Here is a 22,652-nt window from a genome sequence, read left to right as displayed (position 1 = left end):
GAGCTTGTGGATCTTGCCAAGGTCTGAACTTGGTGAGAGTGAGATTCTCTGCTTTTGCAGAGATTTTTATGAAGATTTTTTTTTTTTTTTAAATCCAATCCTTGACATATTCATTGATTTCTGGGATACAGAGGAAGAATGTGTGTTATCTTGAAGATTGTTTTCGTGGGAAATAGGTGTCTTGTGATTCCTCTAAAATAGTTGTGGTAGTCTGTATATATACCTGCAGCTGTTTGTTTTTCCTTTGAGGGGAGGAGAAACCTTACAGCTTTCTGCTTTTTCTTAACCTGTTGTTTCTTTCTTGCTGTCTTCTACTTGCGTCCATCCTTGGCTCTGGCCTTCTGTGCTCATTTGCTTGTAAACTTAAAGGGAGCTTCTTTGACTTCTCTGATGCCTCTTACGCCTGCTAGGAACTCCCTACGAGCGTGCTCAAATGTTACATATTTCTCTTTCATGCTGTCAGTAGACACTTGAAAAGAGTGCTGTCTGTCATGCTATCAAGTGCTGTCTTGTTGTACTCCTCCTTTGTGTAAGAAAGCGTGTTCATTTTCTTTCATGTGTTGCCTCTGTCAGATCAGAGGCTTTGTTCGGCACTTGCAGAGTTCTTACCCCAGAGGAGTTTGGCTTATGCTTGGACACTTTGGTATTATAAGTAAGAATACTTTAGCCTTTGCTGAAGCTGACAATTTGACTGACTTTTTTTTTGTATTTGTTAGATTATACCATCTATGGGGAAGCTGTCATTAATTGGTCAAGGCAAGTCCTTATTGCTATTACAAATTGATTTATTTTTAAGGGGATAGAGAATGGCATGCATATCCTAGTAAGTTTCTGATTTGATTTGCAGGCTTTAAAATAAATCTTTATAAAAAATAATTTTTGTCATATCATAGCACCTTAACTCATGAGTATTTGAGGTACAAAGTGTACAATGGTGCAATTATCTCTGGCTTTACTTTTAACTGGGGTGGGGGACGGATGTTAAATTGTGTGATAAAAGACTTATCCCTGCAAACCCAAAGGAACCCAGTGGAACAGTGACAGGTGGGGAAATCCTGATAATCTGAGAAATGGAGCATCCTGACCTGGCTCTTCTTCAGTCTGCCACATGAAGTTGATCAGCTCCATGAGACTCATTACAGCATGGAGGGGAAGAGCCTTGTGGAATTGTTCAGGACTTATTACAGAATGTTTAGGGAAAGGACCAAAGGCAGGGAAAGGGAGGATTTGAGGTGGTTTAGGGGGGAACAAGCATAGGAAAACAGAAGGATAGGGGGATAAAGGGGCTGGTTACATGTGAACAGATTGCTAGTTAGTATGCTTTTCTGTGCCATGTACCTCATCAGCACAGTTTGTCCTGTCAACTTATTAAACTTAATTTCTAGCTATTTTCCTGAGTGAGGAGGCTCTTGTCTATGTGCATGTAGATCTAAGGGCCAGTGTCAGACCATGGTCCAGACTGGAGTTGGACTATTGGGTCATAGGGGCACGTGTGCCTTGGGGTGTCAGCAACTGGGGTGCGTGCATACTGTGTGGATATGTATGCCAGTGTGCAATATTAAGCCAACAGATATTAAGCAGGACTATTATTAGGCTAGTGACTAGGTAAGGTGCTTGGGAGCCAGATATTGAAGCAGCCATGGGAGAGACTGAGAGAACAGAAGATCTGCCAGTTGGCTGCTGGAGGGACCAGCAGGTCCAAGCCAACTACTGGAGACACAGTAAGGTCTCGAGGCTGGCTGAGAGACCCGTTTGCATGTGTATGTCTCTGTGCATGAGGCATGGTTACACTGCAGTAACGTACCTTTATCCTAGTCAGCCATAGTGGAGACCAGCATGAGGAGCCCTTCATGTTGTGTGTGTCTGCTGGAAATACGTGTTCCCTTCCCATGATCTCTAAGGGGGCTTTGTTTTTGTTCACCCTCCTGAAGAGGGAGCTGCAAGTCATAAATATCCCTTGAAAAGGTTCTGGATTGCAAATCTGCTTCATCTTTTTTCCTTATTGTGGTACATATTTCAATGCTTTTCCACTTTATTTTGCTTCACTCTCTGTATTATTTCCCTAATACCAATTTTTTCCTCAGTGCCTATGACTTTGCCAGTTGAATGTCTGTAAAATAATCCCTTGTTTATGGTCCTCAAGCTCTGTCTTTCATCTTTCTATAACTATTGTGAAATGTACCATACAATCACATCCACTGTGGGAGACAGTTATCCACAGTTGCCATCACCTACTGTATTATGTGTCTTTAACTATGATTTCTATTTATGTATATTACAAAAACTGTATGTAACATTGGCATTAAATCAGTCTATTTCTAAATTTTGGAACTCTCCAATTTTGTGATTAACAAGTGTTGCCTTTTATGATTATTCAGTATATAACTAGAGTTTGAATACGTTCCAAATGCCAATGCTTAGTAAAATAGTTCTTTACTGAATCTTCTATTTATATTCCTCATGTGAATGAGCTGGAGTTTTTCTTACTTTCTTCCTTGTATTCAGGCAGAATACAAATCAGCAATAGGATTTTTTTGCATCATTGCACACAGCTTCCTTTTCTACTGCGCCGTTCTGTTTGTGACCTGCCTTCAGCCCTGCTCGAATGCAGCCCTTAGCATTCTGTGCGGTACTAGCTTCCAGGGAGCCAAACAATGCGACGTTCATGAAAGCTTTGAAAGACTGCAGTTGCCAGGTGTAGGATTTACTCTGTTGTAGCTGCCTACTGGTAACTTGTAATAAGCCAAGACAGAAATAGAATCCTACAATATTCTCTTGTGAATTCACAAGGAAAGATTTATAGTCATGGGAATGTAAGTACCTTTGCTTGCTCGACCCATAGCTGTCTCTAACCAAGGTGAGAAATGGAAACTTATGGAAAGTGTGTAGAAACAGTATGCAGTGGTATGTGTCTTGGTATGCTGTTCCACTGGGTTATGAACAGGGTCATTTTGAGCTGGAGTTCCATAAAAGCTGTTGTGGATTGAACCAAGATGTTAGAATCACATGTGAGAAGGACATGGAGCTGTTGGAGCGAGTCCAGAGGAGGCCATGAAGATGCTCAGAGGGCTGGAGCCCCTCTGCTATGGAGACAGGCTGAGAGAGTTGGAGCTGTTCAGCCTGGAGAAGAGAAGGCTCCAGGGAGACCTTCTAGCACCTTCCAGTGCCTGAAGGGGCTAGAGGAAAGCTGGAGAGGGGCTTTTTACAAGGGCATGGAGTGACAGGACAAGGGGAATGGTTTTAAACTGAAAGAGGGTAGATTTAGATTAGATGTTAGGAAGAAATTCTTTCCTGTGAGGGTGGTGAGACACTGGCCCAGGTTGCCCAGAGAAGCTGTGGCTGCCCCCTCCCTGGCAGTGTTTAAGGCCAGATTGGATGGTACTTGGAGCAACCTGGTGTAGAGGAAGGTGTCCCTGCCTGTGGCAGGTGGGGTTGGAACTAGATGATCTTTAAGGTCCCTTCCAGCCCAAACCATGCTGTGATTCTGTGCTGTGAAGACTTTCTGACTTAAAAGCAGCGTCACTACCATGTCTTCTACCATTTCTGTTTTTCCTCCCCTCAATTTAATCCAAACCTGTGATGAAGTAAAGTGGAATTTTGTTGTGGTTTGCCTGGTATATCTTCACCAATAAATTTTAAATTTTTTTTTTGTCAAAATATTCTGTGTCAAGGTAGATACTTCTCAAATGCAGTGTACCTTGTTATCCTCTTTGGTAAGGAGAGCAGTAAAGGGCTGAACTCAGCATGGTGGGTTTCTTCTGTGTCTGATGCACCAAGGTTCTTTCCAAAACAGTATATGTATAAAGAAAATTTATATTAAAAACCTTACTCTTAAAAGACTAGGAGCTAGCTTAATAACAGTCAGTGCGTTTTTCTGTAAAGGATTATGGATTTTATCAAAACAAAATGGCTTTCTGAAAAGACTTTCTGTACTTTTAGTGTTGCAGTTGGATGCATTAGCTCAGTAAGTTTCCATTCACTGCATGAAGACTGGATGTTCTGGAATAATATAAAGAAGTTAATTAACTTTCACTCGTGGTAGGTATAGGGCAAAAGATACAGTATCAAACAGCAGCTGTCCTTGTTAAGACTGGCAATAAAACACAGCTTTTCTTTTTCTATGACTATAAAGACAAACATTTACCAATCTATACATGAAGCAAAATCAGCTTTCGATCTCTTTTGAGTTTACAACATACTGCAACATATACAACAGAAATTTGAGCCAATTCTTTATTTTGATTTAATAGTTTGATTTTGCTAGAGCACATCAATATAATTTGTGAAATGTGGACAAATGCCTAAGGGCTATGTCAATTTAAAAAACAAAATGTATGATATGTTTCATTGGTTCGGTGAACATAATTGTTCGGTTACTACCTTATTACTTAATTGTCGCTAAACGTTTCACAAAATCTTCCCCGTTCTACATGTAAATAGCTTTTTGGGGTTTTACAATGATAGCTGATACCCAGATCTGAAGAAAACAAAAGCTGTATGAAGGAAGAGGACAAAGTGTCCTAGTTTGCTACAGGGCTTTTTGGGTTTTTTTCCAGTTTTTTACAGAAGTTTGTCTGCTGCTTGGTATTGTGCATATATGGTTATCTACTGGTGAATTCCTTCTCATTGCAGTTTACATAACAGAAATACCATTAGTGAGTGGAAGAGCAGCTGTGCTGGGATAGCCCAGAAGTTGATAAAAGCCTAGGACCTTTTCTGACGCAGCCAACAGCAGAGGACAAGGAAGAGTGTTAGAAAAGGGCAGAGATATAGGGATACCTTCTCCAGTATGATCTCCCAGTCTCCAGTAATGTGCAGCTCAGGGTATGGCGGAACAAAGGTATTAAATTTATATTTAATAGCCATGCTGAATTTCTCTTCCATGACTTTATCCGTTTTTTTTAAGTACATAAAATTTTAGCATGCACAAGGAGTTCCACAGCTTACCATACGCAGTGCAAAGCATTTTCTTTTTTTTAATTTTGAATCTGCTACCTGCTGGTTTGTTTAAAGTCCTCTGCCCTTTGTGTTGGAATAGATTGTGTTCAGCCATTGGATATCCACCCCTCTTTGCCATTTGGGATTTTTATAGGCCTACGAGGTCAGGCAGGGTGGTCAGCCTCTGTCTTGCCATGTGCTTGTCTCTAGAGATGCAGCCTGTGCGTCCTGTAGCTGCTCTGTGGAGATCTGAAGGGTTGCGCTTGCTGTCTCAGGTACTAAGGAGGGGTACATGGGACTTTTGAAGGGGCTGCTCTGTGAAAGAAAATGCAAGGTAAAGTATTTCTGGAAAAGCTACTGTCAATTTCCTACAACTTGTGTTGCACCACTTAGTGTTTTCTTTCTGTTTAGTTCTCTACAAAGGCTAGCTTCTGGCCTTCAGAAATAAATTCACCTTTACTAAATATTGCTTTCTCTCTCTGAGCAAGAAGCATGCTGAGAGGAAGTGCTGCTTCTTGGAGTGCTGTGTGGTGTAGGGGATAAATGGTCTTATAAAAGTAGCAGGAGGTATTTAAACTAAGTTACTAGAGAGTTAATAATACACACTGAGAGTTGCATGAAGTGCTTTTCAGATTTTGCTTGATCGGTATCAAATGCAGTAATTCTCTATAGCTGCAAATGTAAACTTCAGTCCATACTTCAGCAATGGGTTACGCATTTGTGAAGATCATGAGAAAAGGCATAAGGAACTCCAGTTAGTTACTGTAGTTTAAATAGATGACTGAGTTTCTGAAGGATTTAACCATTTTAAAATCAAGAGAAAGAATGTGAGATTAAAAAAGGAAATCTGTCGCCTGAGTCAGCCCTGCTGGCGAAGGGGAAAAGTGAATTTAACTCCTACGTGCATGAATATTGGTGCTTTTTCACAGAGTTGTCTTCTAAGGATCCAGGTTTTACAGTCTCAAAGTGTATCTTTACAGATCAAAAGTAGGTGGGATGCAAGGGATGCATCTGGGATGGAACAGGTCTTAATGTTGATGAAATATTAAATATCATCTGTCTGCTCAGGTTATGGTCACATGGCAATTCTACTCTGATATAAATTTGTGCATCTATTGAAAAGGGTAGAGCCACCATGTGTGTCTCTGTCCTCCTTTGTGGTGGCCATAACACATGAAAAAAAGCAATTTTCTTCTGATCTAATTTCTTGACTTTGTGGTTTTCTGAATGCTGCTGTGCTGGTACAAAGGAGGTAGTGGGAATGAGTGGTTGGCAGAGGGAAACAGGAAAACCATCTTTTTCAGCTTCAGTGGAGCAACTGAGCACTCTAGCTTTCCACAAGAACCTGCAGAGATGCCTGCTGACCTGTTGCTTCTGGTCATAATATACCAGCTGGAATGTGGAATGCTATTGATTTTGACCTTCATTTGCTTAACCATTTCATCTTTCCTGTCCAAATTTTCATAATGTTACTCACCATTTTTTCTATACATTTGTTCTGCGTTCCAAAGAGAGTCTTTTAACTGTATGCATACATTTAGTGTGTATTGTAAGACATCTATTGTATTTTGTAGACAGTGAAATGGTTGTTATTTCATAAGGAGAAGGAGAAAAATCTGTCTTCGTTCATATGCCTCCGCTGAATTAAATTGCATCTGGAGGTTTTAAATTTACATTAAAAAATACGATGAAAAAGCTGCAGAAGTTTAAAAATGAAGAAAGTATCTTTCTGGCTAAGTAAAAGTGTTTATGAATACTACGTTTATTGGTGATAACATTGTGTCATGTCCCATAGCATCTAAGTCTAGGGATGTTTGTCAAGAGAGTACGCTGTTGCATAAATTTAGAAGTTGGGTTCATAGCTGCTTCTTTGCAACGTTGTGAGAGCTACTGTGCTGTTACTTAATTTCAAAATACTGCAGCCTATGAATTTACTATTATTCTAGTACCTCAGTCTGTCTAGTTTTTATGCAAAAGCATTCATTAATTGTTTGAGCTTCTCGAGTATCTTTAAGACGGATGTTAATACATTAATTTTATTTAAGCACTACCTGCATCCAGTAGGATTTGCTAATATAGTTTTTAGAGTGAGCTGGAATGAATAAATTGGTTTTGAGAAACGAGGTAACTTCAAGATAAATGCCATAAATTAATGCTTTTAGTATTAGTCTTAATTTTGTGCTTGGTGGGAGGGAGGGATTGTGTAGTTAAAAAATCATTGGACTAAAATATGAATAACTTGGTTTCTGATTCAATATACTTCATTATGTAATTACTGCTCTTCTGGGTGGGTTCTAAACTATGCTCTTGCTTTGTCCTATGTTTAAGTGTAACCTATATTTTCTAGTTACATATTATACAAGAATGAAAAGCGACATGGTAATGATCAGCTGTGTCCATGCACTCTTGTTACCCTGTGGTAGCAGTCTTTCTGGTAGCTGGTTTTCATCAGCTTTCCCAAATTCCTTTCTTAATCCTGAATCATATCATAGAATCATAGAATGGTTTCGGTTGGAAGGGACCATAAATTATATTCCTTATTTTAGAGAAGAATGTTGCCAACCTGTACTCTTTTGAAGTGATATATATAGTCTTCAGCTGTAAGACTGCTGTATAAAAAATCCAAACCAAAATAAACAAACCCAAAACCCAACAATATTCTCCCTCCTGCTGATGTTTTCTGATTCTTCCTGTATACAAAAGCGTTATTTCCAAATTTGTTTTGCCCTGAGTGCTTTAATTTATATTCTAGCTAATCCTTTGGGAAATGTTGTTTGATGATTTACTGAAGCTGATTCTACTTTCACCTTCCTTGCTGCTTCTTGCAGAAGACAAGGTCCAGGGGCCCATGTGTTTTCAATCCCCTTAAGTAAGTAGTAGTTCTTTGAAGAATGGATGTAGGAATGCCTCTTCCAAAGGCGGAGATAAGAGTAAACAAACGGAAAACCTACTTTCCATACAATGTCTAATATCACAAGGAAATGATAAATTGTAAGCATTTTGAAGGTTTGTTGTTTGGTTGGGGTTTGTTTTGTTTTGTTTTTTTCTCCGAGCAAAATAAACTTAAACTCAATATCTGCTGCTAGAATATGGCTGTTATTGAATAAATTGCTGTTGCCATTAGTAGAGCAAGAATACTGATTTCCAAAAAGTTAATACTTACTGCTGTGTTTGAGGTCCCTTACGTCTATAATTCACTATCTGTGAGTATTATACAAAGCCTCTGTTTAATCTGAAAAAAATGCACTGAAATAATATTTTATAGAGCAGAGTTTGTTGCACAATTATTTGATATTCAGTGTGGGTGTGTGCCTCAGAGTCTAGCACAAGTGTTAGCAAAAGTGTTTTAAGCCCTAGCTTGAGGAAGAGAGGGATGACTGTGTGTGGTCTTCTCTACCTCCACTGAACTTAAACCTTCTACTTAGAATCATAGAATGGTTTGGGTTGGAAGGGACCTTAAAGATCATCTAGTTCCAGCCCCCCTGCCACAGGCTGGGACACCTTTCCACTAGACCAGGTTGCTCAAAGCCTTGTCCAACCTGGCCTTAAACACTGCTAGGGAGGGGGCAGCCACAGCTTCTCTGGGCAACCTGTTCCAGTGTCTCTCATCTAATCTAAATCTCCCCTCTTTCAGTTTAAAACCATTCCCCCTTGTCCTGTCACTACTTGCCCTTGTAAAAAGTCCCTCTCCAGCTTTCCTGTAGGCCCCCTTCAGGTACTGGAATGCTGCTAGAAGGTCTCCCCAGAGCCTTCTCTTCTCCAGGCTGAACAGCCCCAACTCTCTCAGCCTGTCTTCATAGGAGAGGTGCTCCAGCCCTCTCATCATCTTCGTGGCCTTCCTCTGGGCTCGTTCCAACAGCTCCATGTCCTTCTTCTGTTGGGGGCCCCAGAGCTGAATGCAGTACTGCAGGTGTGGTCTCACGAGAGTGGAGTAGAGGGGGAGAATCACCTCCCTTGACCTGCTGGCCACGCTGCTTTTGATGCAGCCCAGGATATGGTTGGCGTTCTGGGCTGCAAGCGCACATTGCCGTCTCATGTTGAGCTTCTCATCAACCATCACCCCCAAGTCCTTCTCCTCAGGGCTGCTCTCAATCCATTCTCTGCCCAGCCTGTATTTGTGCTTGCAATTGCCCCGACCCACATGCAGGACCTTGCACTTGGCCTTGTTGAACTTCATGCAGTTTGCACAGGCCCAGCTCTCAAGCCTGTCAGGGTCCCCCTGGGTGGCATCACTTCCCTCCAGTGTGTTGACCGCATCATACAGTTTGGTGTCGTCGGCAAACTTGCTGAGGGTGCACTCAATCCCAGTGTCCGTGTTGCAGACAAAGATGTTATACAGGACCGGTCCCAGTACCAACCCCTGAGGAGCACCACTAATACTAGGTTAAAAAATGCTGCGAAGTGAGTAGCAGTTTGCTTGCAAAGCACTCATACTGTTTCCTAACGTACTGGAAATTACTGCTGAATTATTTTAAGTTTCGTTGTGGTTTTAAAACAATACCTTTAAAATTGGTACCGTATTTAAAGCGCCCTCCCTATGGAAGGGAAAGTTGTAGCTTCTCTGTTGTCCCAATGACTTTGTCAGGTCATATACACAGTTTGGGCTAATTAAGGTTACCTTTACACTGTAGGATTTCATTGTTGTTAGTATATCCTTTTCTTTCACCCTTGGTTGATTGCTATAGCTTATGCATTTGTATGTAAGTCAGAACTTCCTTTCTAGACTGAACCAGTTTGCCAGTGGTGATAGTGTGCCAGCATCTTCAAAATAAGCCCTAGAGAATCTAATTAGATTATAGGTCTTTGCTTTAGGTTGGATATCCCTTCTCATTTCACTGTGTTTTACTTGTATATTGAAAAAGCAGATCTCACTTTGATCTTAAGTTAGATATAGAATATTCTGTTTAATTTTTTAATTTTGTTTATTCTTATTAAAGCATCTATATCGTTAAGTAATATGTATTACATATTTATGGGTTTGTTTTCTCAGCCTATATCACTTTTAGAGGTCTGTTGGTTTTCTGTAACACAGTGAAGATGAGATGCGCGTCTTAGTTTTCTAATGTATGTTTATACGTTTTTTGCATGTTGATCAAAGAAATTAAAGACAATGTAGGAGAAAGTAGAGGTTTTTAGATGAGGCTTTTATTAAAATATTAGAATTGACTCTTCCGATTATTGTTTCCTTTTCTGTAATTTCCCCGACTAAATTAAATATGTTCAGAGAATATGTTTGTATCAAAGAACATGACATTGAAATTCAACATTAATGCTTCACATCTAAATTATGCTCTTGCGATTTTATTTTTTTTGTCTTTTTTAAGGGAAGACTCAAAACCCCTCTTGTGCATTTTGTAAATCATCTCTAGCCAAAGTCTAATCATAATGATTAGAAACACAACTCCTGCTGTATGTTAAAAATGTAAATGAGAAGTTTTGCAACTTTTACCTTAAAAACAACAACAAAAAAATTGGATGTGTTCTTATTTTCTGGATTGTTTCTAGATTTGTTATTATTCTCCCTCCTGTTATGATCCTGTAGTGTCCGTGTACGTTATACACTGTAAGAAGGACTAGATGGTAGACGCTCCTACCTGGTTGTCCGAGTGTAGCTCTGAATTTCGTAGTAAGTGGTGGTGGTGGTTACAGGTTTAACATGAAGTAAGATGAAGTCTTATTGAGTCTGTCATCACAGCACTTGCCAATAACAAAATCAGACTGAGCTGTAAGCAGTGTCCCAGAATGCTGTAGTAGTCTTCAAGGTCTATGTTATAATGGAAATCCCATTTATTTTATTTAAACCTAATGAAACTCTTGAAATCTTTGATTGGAACAAACAGATACAATTCAATTTTTTTTCTCTCTTTTTACATAAAACAATTTTAATGCATTAATATACTGTCTTTTTCTCTCTGAATGGAATAATTGTGAAATGGAATATTGCAGTCATGCATTAATGTATGCTGATAAGTGTTTCTTCAGGGGTTAGGAGGAGAAGGAGCATGGGTTGTTTCTGTTCTCAACTAAGGGACCATGCCCTTCCTCCCCTAACCCCAGTGATGCAATTTTGTAAAGAAAAAAGGGTTTGTAATAGTAGTGTTCGTAACATTTTGAAATGGCGTGGTCTACCAGGGATGTGTTTCTGATGTCCTCCATGTCTCTACTGCTAGCTGATACCAGATATTGACAAATAACCACACTGACTGAGATTCATAGAGCCAGGAGGTGTAAGTGTGCTGTGTAATCACAATGCCATGGGGAGGCTGGCAGTGGCTGAGTGAGGGAGTGCTCTATTTATCTCTGAGGGTCACTTTTGAGCTTCTATTAAAACATTCATAGAACTTGTGTACAATGTTTTGAAGAGTTTTGCTTCCTGAGAAGGTGGTAATAATAACTCACGAGTCCTGATCTAGTGTCTCTTCCCTCCCTGACTAGACAGTATCTGTGAGTTACTGGGATAACAGCTTAAATACAGAGTATGCTCTAAAACATTTTGTGGTTTCAGAAGAAGGAAGAAAAGAGTTAACATGGGAGGAAACTATTTTGTGGTTTTTAACCCTGGTGCAGCAGCTGAAGAACTCTCCTGTTAGTGAAATTTACAGTCAGATATGGTGAGGGGAAGCAATTCTCCAGAGACTCTTGTGCTTTTTTTCCAATTCAAGTTGCTAAGAGTAACATTTCTTTCTAATAAATTTATGTCTGCTAGCACGTCTATTTAGTGCATTTCTGTATATGCTGTTTACATGCTGTCTTTTCTTCAGTTTGCTTCCTTTTGAAAGACCTTACCTCAACTATTTGCTCTCTTCTGATACATTTATTTTTTGATTGTTCTAGAAAATAAATAATCTTGTTCTGTTTTGGGCTGTTTTGAATAGCATTTAGTTATGTCTTTTGCATATAAGCTTTTTAGGTTAAATTCTGTTAAATGAAAATGGCACTGTATAGCATATTGGGTTTTTCAAATTACAAGTATCTTCAATAAATTAATTAAAAATTTTGTTTATATACTATTTCTATGGAACTGTATATTTGTATGCCAGAAAAAAAAAGATTTTATAGGGTAGTATTTGGTAGCCAATACTCATACTCAAAGTACAGTATTTCCACGGGACTTTGAAAAAAGCATAAGGAGGGGTTTGCGAGAGCACAGGTACAGAATCACAGAATCATTTTGTTTGGAAAGGACCTTTAAGATCATCAAGTCCAACCATTAACCTAGCACTGCCAAGTCCACCACTAAACAATATCCCTAAGCACCACATCTTTTAGATACCTCCAGGGATGGTGACTCAGCTACTTCCCTGGGCAGCCTGTTCCAGTGCTTGATAACCCTTTCAGTGAAGAAATTTTTCCTGATATCCAATCTAAACCTCCCCTGGTGCAACTTGAGGCCATTTCCTCTTGTCCTAATCACTTGTTACCTGGGAGAAGAGACCGACACCCACCTTGCTACAACCTCCTTTCAGGTAGTTGTAGAGCACGATAGGGTCTCCCCTGAGCCTCCTTTCCTCCAGACTAAACAACCCCAGTTCCCTCAGCCTCTTCTCAAAAGACTTGTGCTCCAGACCCTTCACCAGCTTCGTTGCCCTTCTTTGGACTTTCTCCAGCACCTCAATGTCTTTCTTGTAGTGAGGGGCCTAAAACTGAACACAGTATTCAAGGTGCGGCCTCACCAGTGCCGAGTACAGGGGGGACGATCACTTCCCTAGTCCCGCTGGCCACACTATTTGTGATACAAGCCAGGATCCTGTTGGCCTTTGTGGCCACCTGGGCACTCTGCTGGCTCATGTTCAGTTAGCTGTGATTCAATAGCCTTCTATTTATTAGATTAAGATAATTCTCTTTGTGCTGTTAAAGCAGTACTTAGCAGGTTGCTAATGTGGACGAGAAGGATCAGCTCGGGAAAAAAAATTGACAATATGCCATATCTTGCTAAACAGTAGTGTGCGACAGCACTACTTATTTTTAAACACAGAAACATTTATAATGTGGGAAGACTCTTCTATTTGTGTTCTGTGCAACTCCTTGCTAGTGCTACACAGCTTTAACGCTGGCCGAAGTTGTGCGCGCAACTTCGGAATCTTGTACAGTGGTGTCTTCAGGAGCTGTGGCTGTGGGTTTGCTGGTTTCTGAGCTTTAACTGCATTTTACTCCATTAATCATGCTAGTGTGTTTGCTGCTGGAGGAAGAAATAGGTCAAATTGTGCTGCAGTGGCATGAAAACTGATCGCTGTTTTTGCTGTCGTAGGTTTCGAATTAGTAGTAGTAAAGCTGACTAGTATAATGAAGTGAGTTTGGATGTAGTGAGTGATAGCTGTTCAATCAGTCATCACGAGTTCAAGGTATGTTGTTGCCAGTGTAAAGGTAAGAATACTGGCACTAAATAGTTGTGGATGCCCCATTGTGCCCAGGGAAGTTGTGGATGCCCCATCATTGGAAATCTTCAAGGTCAGGTTCGATGGGCTTTGAGCAACCTGATCTAGTGAAAGATGTCCCTGCCTGTGGCAGGGGGGGTTGGACTAGATGATCTTTAAGGTCCCTTTCAACCCAAACCATTCTGTGATATTTATCATCAAGACTAGTTTCTACAGAGCAGGGAAAATTTTGTATCTGTCAGTGGATGTTTTCAGGTGTTGTCACTAGTTGTGGGCTTTTCAGCATCTCCTACGCAACAGAAGTTAGAAAATGAATCTGATCTGTGTCATCACGATATCTGGGAACAAATTTCATAGTTTTGTTTTTCGGTTATCTCTAAATGTACCTTGTGCACAAAATGATCTAAAGCCAGAAATATTAATATAACTAAACTGAAAACTTAAAGGAAGGATCTGCCAAAAATACTGTAAATATTTCTAAATGTGTCAGAGCATGCACAAGATCAGATATCTGCTCCATGCTTATTAGGAAAAACATGATGCTAACTTCATTTTATCTAGAAGTAACCATATATAGATAGCAGTTAATATCTACACTCTTGCTCTTCCAGAAAAGGCTTCTGGGTAGGAGTCTGGTTGCAAAGAAGGATCCCAAGATCAGTTGTCAGAACAAATTAGCAATTCTGGACTTCTTGGAGATTTTACAAGCCGTATCTACTGGGCTTCCATTTGAGTATTACTTGAAGAATAATTTAGTGACTATTATTGTTGCAACTCCTTTTAGAGATTACACAAATGAGCTGCTCATCTATTGTGACCTTTGCAGCACTGAAGGGCTGTTGATTTTTCTCACGTATGCCGGTTTGGAGAGGCTGTTGTCTTGCATCAGGCCACGTAACTAACAGCAGGAGATGTGAGGGAAACTCAGCTGATAGGATCCCTGTTAAGCTTTGGCATTACCTGAAAAAATTATTTTCTGGAAAAATCTATTTCCTAAATTTGATTGCTGATGCTCTTTGCATTAATTTATGGTTAAACACTTGAAGTTTCAGATTTGCAGGGAAATCACATTTTTTTTAAAGAGAATATTATCTTTTAATTGGTCTTATTTTGGGAGTAGCAGGTAAATGATGGTGTACTAAGTGTTGCTGGCGGCAGTTATTACAGTGATAAGTGCTTGCTGATGTGTTGTTTTGGTTTGCTTTCTCTCATTTGGACCCTTTGGGTTTTTAAGTAATTCAGGGCAAGTTTAAACTGTGCCTGTTTATATCCATCTTTTACATGAAGGGATTAAGTGTCTCTAGAAAATTCTTAACCACTCACCTATTTTTGTCATGTAGACATGTGCTGAGACCACCAACTGGAAACAGACTTCAGACTGGTGCTTGGCAGGGCCAGTACAAACTGAGTGGAGAGGGAAGGACAGGAAGGGGGGTTTGAATAGCTTCTCTGTGTACAGAATTAAGTGAGTTTGCTAGTGTCCTCATTTCTGAGTGGGTAAGGTACAGGAGACCAACACTGGACTCTTATCTTCTGTTTTGGTTATATTTCACTGGGAAATTATGGGGTTTTGTCTTGTTGCAATTTCAGTGGCATGTGATAACTTATCAACCTGTCTAGTCTGTGTTTATTATCCATTTGATACAGTTTGGATTTTATTGTGAAGAAAACTGACACTGGTGCTGAACAGCCGTAACTTTGTAAGGTGCCATTGCTCTGCTTTGTTATGGGGATATTGTAACTGGGACTTGAACAGACGGCAAGCATATTTTCTAGTACAGACAATAGTAAATGTCGGTCACATGGTGTCAGAAGTGGATCAATGTGTTAACTGATAAGTGAAAGACTTACTTCTTTTAGTCCCTTGAAGCCAATATATCATCTGTGTATTTTCTATGAAATAATTAACCTTGTGTCTGACAATAAGTGCATGTGACTACCAAGCATTCGTTATACCCATTTGTGTGTATAACCTCAAATATTTTATACTTGACATGGATTGTTTTTTTTAATATATGAAAATAATTTATTGAAATACATGGAGGGTTTTTTTTCAGAGTGCATAGATTGTGCATGCTCTAATAGCCTTCAAGCTTCTGTCATGAGTTTGTCTTGTGCAAAATATTGCAATTGTTTAAAACACTTCTGTTTTGGTATATTATTTTTGTGGGTGAGTTTTGGTAGTGGTAGGATAATTAGGTAGAATTTTTTAGGGCAAACCTCCTAAAAATGGAGTGAGATTATAAACCTTCTCTAATATGAGAACAGTTTCTTCCAGTTGGAAAATGCGTCTCCTCTGGATAATAATCTACTTGAAGGGACTAATAATGTATGCTGACATATTAATGGGGTTGTCAGTGTCTTGAGCCACTCGTCTTTGTTATTGTAATGACGAAACAGAAATCAGTGGGGTTTTTTTGCTCTTCAAATTGTAAAGGTTTGCAAGGTACACAAAACGTGTTTGGTGTTTTAGTAGATCTAGTGGGCTGAAGGGGCTGTAGCATCCTCTGTGCAAGCGTGTGCCTCTAGGATGATGCTGATTTGTAGCAGAGCTAAATTTAATATGTATACAAACCACTTTTGTGATCAGTTTCTATAATAGTGGTTTTACATCAATCAAGAAAGGAAGGTTTTTTTATTGCTCAAACCACACTTCTCATGTTTATTAGAAACAAGTACATCAAATATTTTTAAGTATGATCTCCAGTATATAGACTTTCACATACACACGCATGCATACAAATATATACATGTCTATACGGAATAAAAAGACACAAGGTTCTAAAGAAATAATTAGTGGTCTGTCTAAATGTGAGTTTGGCAGTTTTTAGTACATCAAAGATAGAGAGCAATCCGGAATCTAGCACTTTACACACTGCACAGTAGTATAATTTCTGGTTTCAAATTTAGTAGCTATTAAAACAGAGCATAGCCCAAAAATAGAAATACCTTTTATTGAGAAGAGATCAGGTTCCAGAGGGTTGAAGAGAGGCGAAAGGAGTGTCTGTCAGTGTGAACAGTAGTGCATGGCTCTGCCTCGTCTTGCAGGGAGGACTGCGTGTGGGTTATGGGATGTCAACAGACACCTTTTCTGAGCTGGTACTTACTTGTGTGCTCTGTCATGCTGGTAAAAGTGTACATGCAGCTACCCAGTGATCTATACCAGTGAAATGATCCATTGGGAGGACTCACCTTCCCTCCACTCCAAAATTAATTTGATTTTGTTTCCTCAGGTGGACAAGTTTCCAATTTTGATGTTGGTATGAATAGCTGCCAGTAAATGTACATCTTACAGAGGGAGGGTGCTGCGAGAAGTCTTGCCTCTGAATGTGAAATTGTAGCTCTAAGTACAACTTCCTATCAATGTGCTATACACTGATGGAAGGTGAGCGAAATCCACAGTGCTCAAAAGAAGCCCTTGGTTTTCATGGAGTTGAGGTCACCACAGCAGCTCCTGAACCGGATCGCAGTGAAGCCAACATGAGTGCTCTGGTATGAGGAAGGAAAGACATTTCTGTCTTCAGTATTTGAACTAGGTTGGTGGTTTGAAATTGCAGGCTAGGTTCAAAGTAGCTAAATTTTAGCAAATAGGAGAGATTAAATCTGGGGTGACTGTCTGGGGTATTCAAAACTGATTAGTTAGAAGAGCTGATCTTGCATGATCAGGGGGTTTTCTTCTTGAGCATAAGCTTCAATATAAGGAAGTACAGGAAGATGAGACCTTGACGGCATGTATGTCAGGGATCATGCTTCCTGGCCGTGTTTAAGGCCAGGTTGGATGGGGCTTTGAGCAACCTGGTCTAGTGGAAAGGTGTTCCTGCCCGTGGCAGGGGGTTTGGAACTAGATGATTTTTAAGGTCCCTTCCAACCCAAACCATTCTGTGATACTATGAATCTGCTGAGTATGAGGAGCAAGGATCTTTCCTTGTTTAATTTCATATAAGCAGATTAAATATGGGTGTTTTTTCTTCATTTCTTCACTAATATGTCTCAGGTTTTTGTGAACACGAAATTTGCATTAGTTTGAATAAAGGTGGAGCTTGTCTCCAAGATGACCGTTTTCAAGAATAAAGCTTTGTTCAGCCAAGGAGGTAACAAATCTATGTTGAAGGAACCTTTAGTTAATTATCTGTCTTTTCAGAATGTGTAAGAGGGTAAGAAAACGTTCTCCCAGGGAAGTTAAAAAGGCTTCTGGGGAGGTGGTATCACAAAAATGAAGAAAGAAGCATTTTCCAGGAATGGGTGGTGATGAAGAAGAGTTTAGTATGTAGGAAGGAGCGCATCTGAATACCTGGAGATATTGTCACAGAGACTCCTTGGTTCTCTAAGGTGTTGAAGTTTTCATTAATATAAATGTATGTCACTTTTACTGAAAAATCAGATTTTGGGTTTTCTATGTTGGGAAGTGAAAATATTTAGTATTCTAAATACTGGAAAATAAAATTAACAGCTACTGCAAAAGCATGCTTTCACCTAAATGGGGAAAGCAAGGCTGTTCCTTTCTAGTTTAACATACTTAAAATGTAACATTACTCTGGAATAATAATTGAATTGGGCATTGAGTGCAGCATATTTCCTTTGCAGCTGAGTGGGGCTAAAAATCGTTAGGAAAAGACATTCAAGAAGAATGTAATATATTTAGAAACAAACTAATTCTATAAACCAAACAAGCCAAAAAACAACCAACCAAAAAAAAAAAAAACCACCCAAAACCCCCTAGATAACAGGTTTTGTGTACATAGAATCCTACATAAGACTGGGTTCCCACTGCAGTAGGCATTTTATACTCTGCTCTGTTATACAGTTATAGGTGTGCATGGATTTGTTTTATTCAGAGAGTTTTGGACTGTGAAGAACTAGTTAATGTAAAGATTGTAGTTACAAATACAAAAATACAAAATTGACCTGTGATGTCATTCTGACTTAGATCACTGGCTCCTTCAGGCTGTGGCCATCATCTCTGTATATTGCTTTGCTCAGTGATTGCTTTCTTAAAATAATGAATGTTCCCTTCCCTCCTGCTCCCATATTAGTGATTAAATTTAATTCTACATCAAATCCAATTTGGAAGATTTTTCTAGTCTATTTGTCCTAGTCTTCTAGATTGATATCTTTAGGAACAAATACCATCTTTCTTGGAGTTTTTTTGTTTGTTTTTTTTTTTTCCTCCTGAGTGTCCAGTTTCCTTCAATATTAGAACTTAATACAAAGTTTTGTCTCTGAATCTCATCAATGTTAACCGTTATCTATTTTCCAAAATGTTGGTTTCACATTGTTACACTACCCTGCGTTCAAACTTACACTAGACAAGTGAATCATTTTTTTCCGGTCATTGAAGATGGAGAGAACTTCAGTAGAAATGCATGATAACAACTGTCTGGCATAGCATGCAGGCAGAAGCAAAAGCTTTTGACAGTGTTTGCAAAGGAATCTAAGGAAGATCACCTGCTGTGCACTGTCTTGAAAAGGAACACAGAGTTCTTAATATTTTATTAAATTTAAAAATGGTAACTCTTTTCTGTCAAGATGAAAATCCACTATTTTACTGGGGAGCAAAAGAAATAATGATATTTGCAGTTCTGAATATTTGAATCCATTGTTCTGCTCCAAACGAAAAACTAGAGATAAATAGTATTAGAAAGCACTTACATAAATCCAGTGGTTCCAAACTTGCTAGTTTTAGCTACCACAGAAGTGGTGGTGTAATTTGAGAATATGGTGGTTTTCAGTTAAAGAACAGAAACACTACGTTTTCTTTTGTTACAGACTTTCATGTATTGTTCAACTATAATATTTTGATTGGTTAAAAATGGGCCACTCCAACGTAGAACTATTATATATTAATTGGTTTCTCTTTATATGAGTTCCTACTGTAAGCATGCATACACCGAAACACTCGGCGTTTTGAACTTACCAAAGAGTGGTACCCTCACTCCTAGGAGTGGGTACCACTGACCGTCTCCAGTGCTTAACGCTCTAGTTGACGTGGAGCTCCTGCTGTGGTTTTGTGGAGCTTCTTAATGCCCAGTGCAATATACTTTAATCATCTCAGCTTTGACAGCAAAAACTCTGCTTTATTGGTTAAGTTTTCACTCATAGTGTTGCTGGTGATGACCCTCTCTGATGAGGTACACTCTGCTGTTGGAGTAGCTGCCATTCTGCCTTGGTCTGCCAGTCTTCAGATATCAGACCCTCAGGAGCTCCAAGCTTTGAGCTGTTTGGATAATACAGCTACCCAAGGGTCTCTGCAACTTCAACTCTGTGGTTTACCGTAGCTAAGCTGGGCTGTTATCCTGACAGCGGTTCTGAGTACAAGTTCTCCAATCTTCAACGATTTGAATGTGAATATAATATAGCAAACACTGCCAGCTTCGTTAAAACTTGAGATTATTGATCTAACAATACTTATGTGATGGGAAATTGCCTATGATCTAAAAAATACAGGAAATGATTTAAATATTTCTTTCTGTACTCTCCATGGATAGCAGGGAACTGTGTTACATGTTAGTTATGCAGAATATCCAAAACTCACCCTTAAGTGAAATTAACTGGATCACTGCACACAGTACCAGTATGTGGCTTTTAGGGTTCTTAATTCCACAAGTCTGGACTAATGTTTACTTTCATTTTATTTTTTGCTGTATCATAATAGTTCTTTCTCATGTTAATTTGATTTCTTACGTCAGATTGCGAGTGGGTAGGGAGAAGTTATGTTGCTTAAAAAAGAAAGAACCTAGAAATCTGATCCTAAATTCATCATTACTTAATAACGTTTCCTTCTGGATTTTGAAACTATTGCAGAAAATTTGAAATTCAGAATGATGGAATCCTGAAAATGCATATTTGAGTATTATTCTTATAAATATTTCCTTTCAGTCACATTATGTTGTATAAAATCAGATCTTAGTCTGATTTGCTACTTTGTCTTCTGTATTTATAAAATTCTGTTGTGGAGTTTGGGGAAGGAGGTTAGTGTGATAATCTCTCTCTATAGGTGGAAGACTACTACTGTGGGAAAACCATGGAAATTAACAAGCAATTTAGTTGTAGTAGAAACTGTAGGGCTATAGTAGAGGCATCTACTAACTGTTCCTGGGTTTTATTCAAAAGATATTACAGTTTGAATAAATGCTTTGTCCCTTGCATAACTGTAAGAGCGTTTTTCTTTTAGCACTGTCACTGCTGCTCTACTCTGCCTTCAGAGCGTTTTCAGTTCAGTTCTTTAATTCATCTTGAAGGGGTTGAATGACTTCAGACCTTCCTGCAGGCTGAATATGTTGTGTCTGCAGTTTTTTCCAGCCTGTGGAACTACTTTTGTGGGTTTCTTTTTAAATATTATAGTGTATTGTTGATCAATGAAGTAAATATTTAAAGTTTATTTATTTGTTGTTATTGTAGGCATTGGATCAAGACAGAACTGCGCTACAGAAGGTGAAGAAATCTGTGAAAGCAATATATAATTCTGGGCAAGGTAAGACAGTGTTTGTAGTTTTGCATGAGAACCTAATCATTTGATTTCAAGTTTGAGACATGTCTTGCAGTTTATCCTGTTGAAGTGTGTACCATAAGAGGTGCTTATCTGTTTAGGAGTGTTTGAACTGAAAAACTTTCTTGCTTTGCTTCTGATGATACATCAGAATAGTTCTTTCACCCTCATATTCCTCCTCAAAGGCCTCTAGGAGAATTCCCATGGGTAAATTTTCCTGTTGTCATAACATTTCAAGCAGTTACCTTCAACTAGAACGGTGACAGGACAGTGTCCTAGACTGAATTTATGGAGTGCACTTCTAAGTGAAATAAGAATGAGAACTTGTTAAAAAGTTTAAATAAATAAATAGAAATATCTACTGGTCGATGTGTGTATTCCTTCAGCACTTGCTCTTCCCTCATAACATGTACAGTAAAAATTATATGTTTCCCTTTTTAGCTAAAATAGTGGAGATTTATCATTATTTCGCTTATTTGAAGACACTGTTGATGTTTTATTGAAGCTGTAGTAATAACTTTGATGAGAGGATGGATGACTGGAATATGAATAGATAATCAGTTTGAGTTCAGTAACAAATGATGATCAAACACAGATCAATAGACAAATTAGGTTTTAAAAATGTTATAAAGTATACCTGGCTTCTATCTCTGTTTCTCTTAAGGTCTAAAAACTGTGCCACAGGCAGATAGGGTAGCAGAGCTGTACACCTGCCAATAACCATCTGGATGTAAATACTGGATTTTAGAAAATCCCACTTCCAATTCCCTCGCATTAATAATCAGTTTAGCAAACGTTTTCCTTATGCAGAGCCACTTATGAGCGGTCTTAGTTTCTGTGTTGTTTTGTATGTGCTGTTCCACTAGCTTGTGTTTATGGAACTGTGTGCGTTTTTTAATGTATTGTAGATTAATTTTTCTGCCAATCACTAATATTGTTGCTCTACTAGCACCATGTTTTAATTAGCTTTCCTGTAGCTTCAGTTGGTGATTAATGTTTTCCCGATAGACTGTGAAGCCTGATATAAAGTGAGAATAGTATTTGGTACATGTATATTTAGTTTTATGCTTTTAAAAGTATTCAGATGCTGTAATCAGCTCTTCCATTTGAAAGTACCTACTTACTGAATTTCAAAACTGATTAAAATTGTAGAACACATGAAAAGTGTTCTACCTGTTTTGAAATATAAAAATACTAGAGATTTTAGCTGTCATTTGATTTGAGTCTTGTAATAAAAACGATAGTGTTTTCAATGCCTCTAAGTAGGCCATACTATATGATGAACTAGTCGCATTGAATAAAAGCAATAGAAGGTTGGTTAATGGTTTTAATTGGCTGCCTCTGCACTTAAAAAGGAGGAAACATAGGTAGCTGGTTTTCTCTTTTTTTTTTCATTTTTTTTGAACAAGTCTTGTTTCAAAGGTGCAAGTTAGTATGAATTCTTTTCGATAAAAAAGCACTATACATAATACTCTAGCTCCCTCTTCAGAATGCTGCTGTGATAGGCTGCGTTATAATTTTAAAAGGTGTGCACAGGAGGCAATTCATGCAGTAAATGATAAACAGAAACTAGGGTTAGTAAGAGCAAGACTAAATGCATGTTTATACATGTGAAACCGTGTAAAAATAAATACAAAAATAAAGTGACTGAATTAAAACTCAAACTCATTTTACTTGCCTTTACAAAGAGAATTGCTAAGCCAGTTGTTTTCTTATTATGCTTCAGTGATGAAAGTTGATTTCATTGATGTTTAACTTCATGAAAGACATATTAAACCAGCTGTAAAACACACTGTAACAGAGCAGCTCAAGCAAAACTTAGGTGGCTATTTTTATATTTCATAAGAAAGCCT

At 38.7% G+C, this 22,652-nt stretch overlaps 1 protein-coding gene across 3 annotated transcripts in view; it reads left to right on the top strand.

Annotated features, from left to right (window-relative positions):
- The window catches only part of ASAP1 (ArfGAP with SH3 domain, ankyrin repeat and PH domain 1), a 167,089-nt gene that overhangs the window by 63,149 nt on the left and 81,288 nt on the right, over positions 1-22,652 (top strand). For all 3 annotated transcript variants that reach the window (XM_068396076.1, XM_068396078.1, XM_068396077.1), the window contains one exon: positions 20,712-20,784. In XM_068396076.1, coding sequence (XP_068252177.1) covers positions 20,712-20,784 — 73 coding nt within the window. The remainder of the gene's footprint in view (positions 1-20,711; positions 20,785-22,652) is intronic.

The sequence above is a fragment of the Nyctibius grandis genome, chromosome 3, assembly GCF_013368605.1.
Source record: "Nyctibius grandis isolate bNycGra1 chromosome 3, bNycGra1.pri, whole genome shotgun sequence".
NCBI lineage: Eukaryota > Metazoa > Chordata > Aves > Nyctibiiformes > Nyctibiidae > Nyctibius > Nyctibius grandis.
The sequence above is the reverse complement of the archived record's forward strand: the minus strand, read 5'-3'. Positions and strand labels throughout refer to the sequence as shown.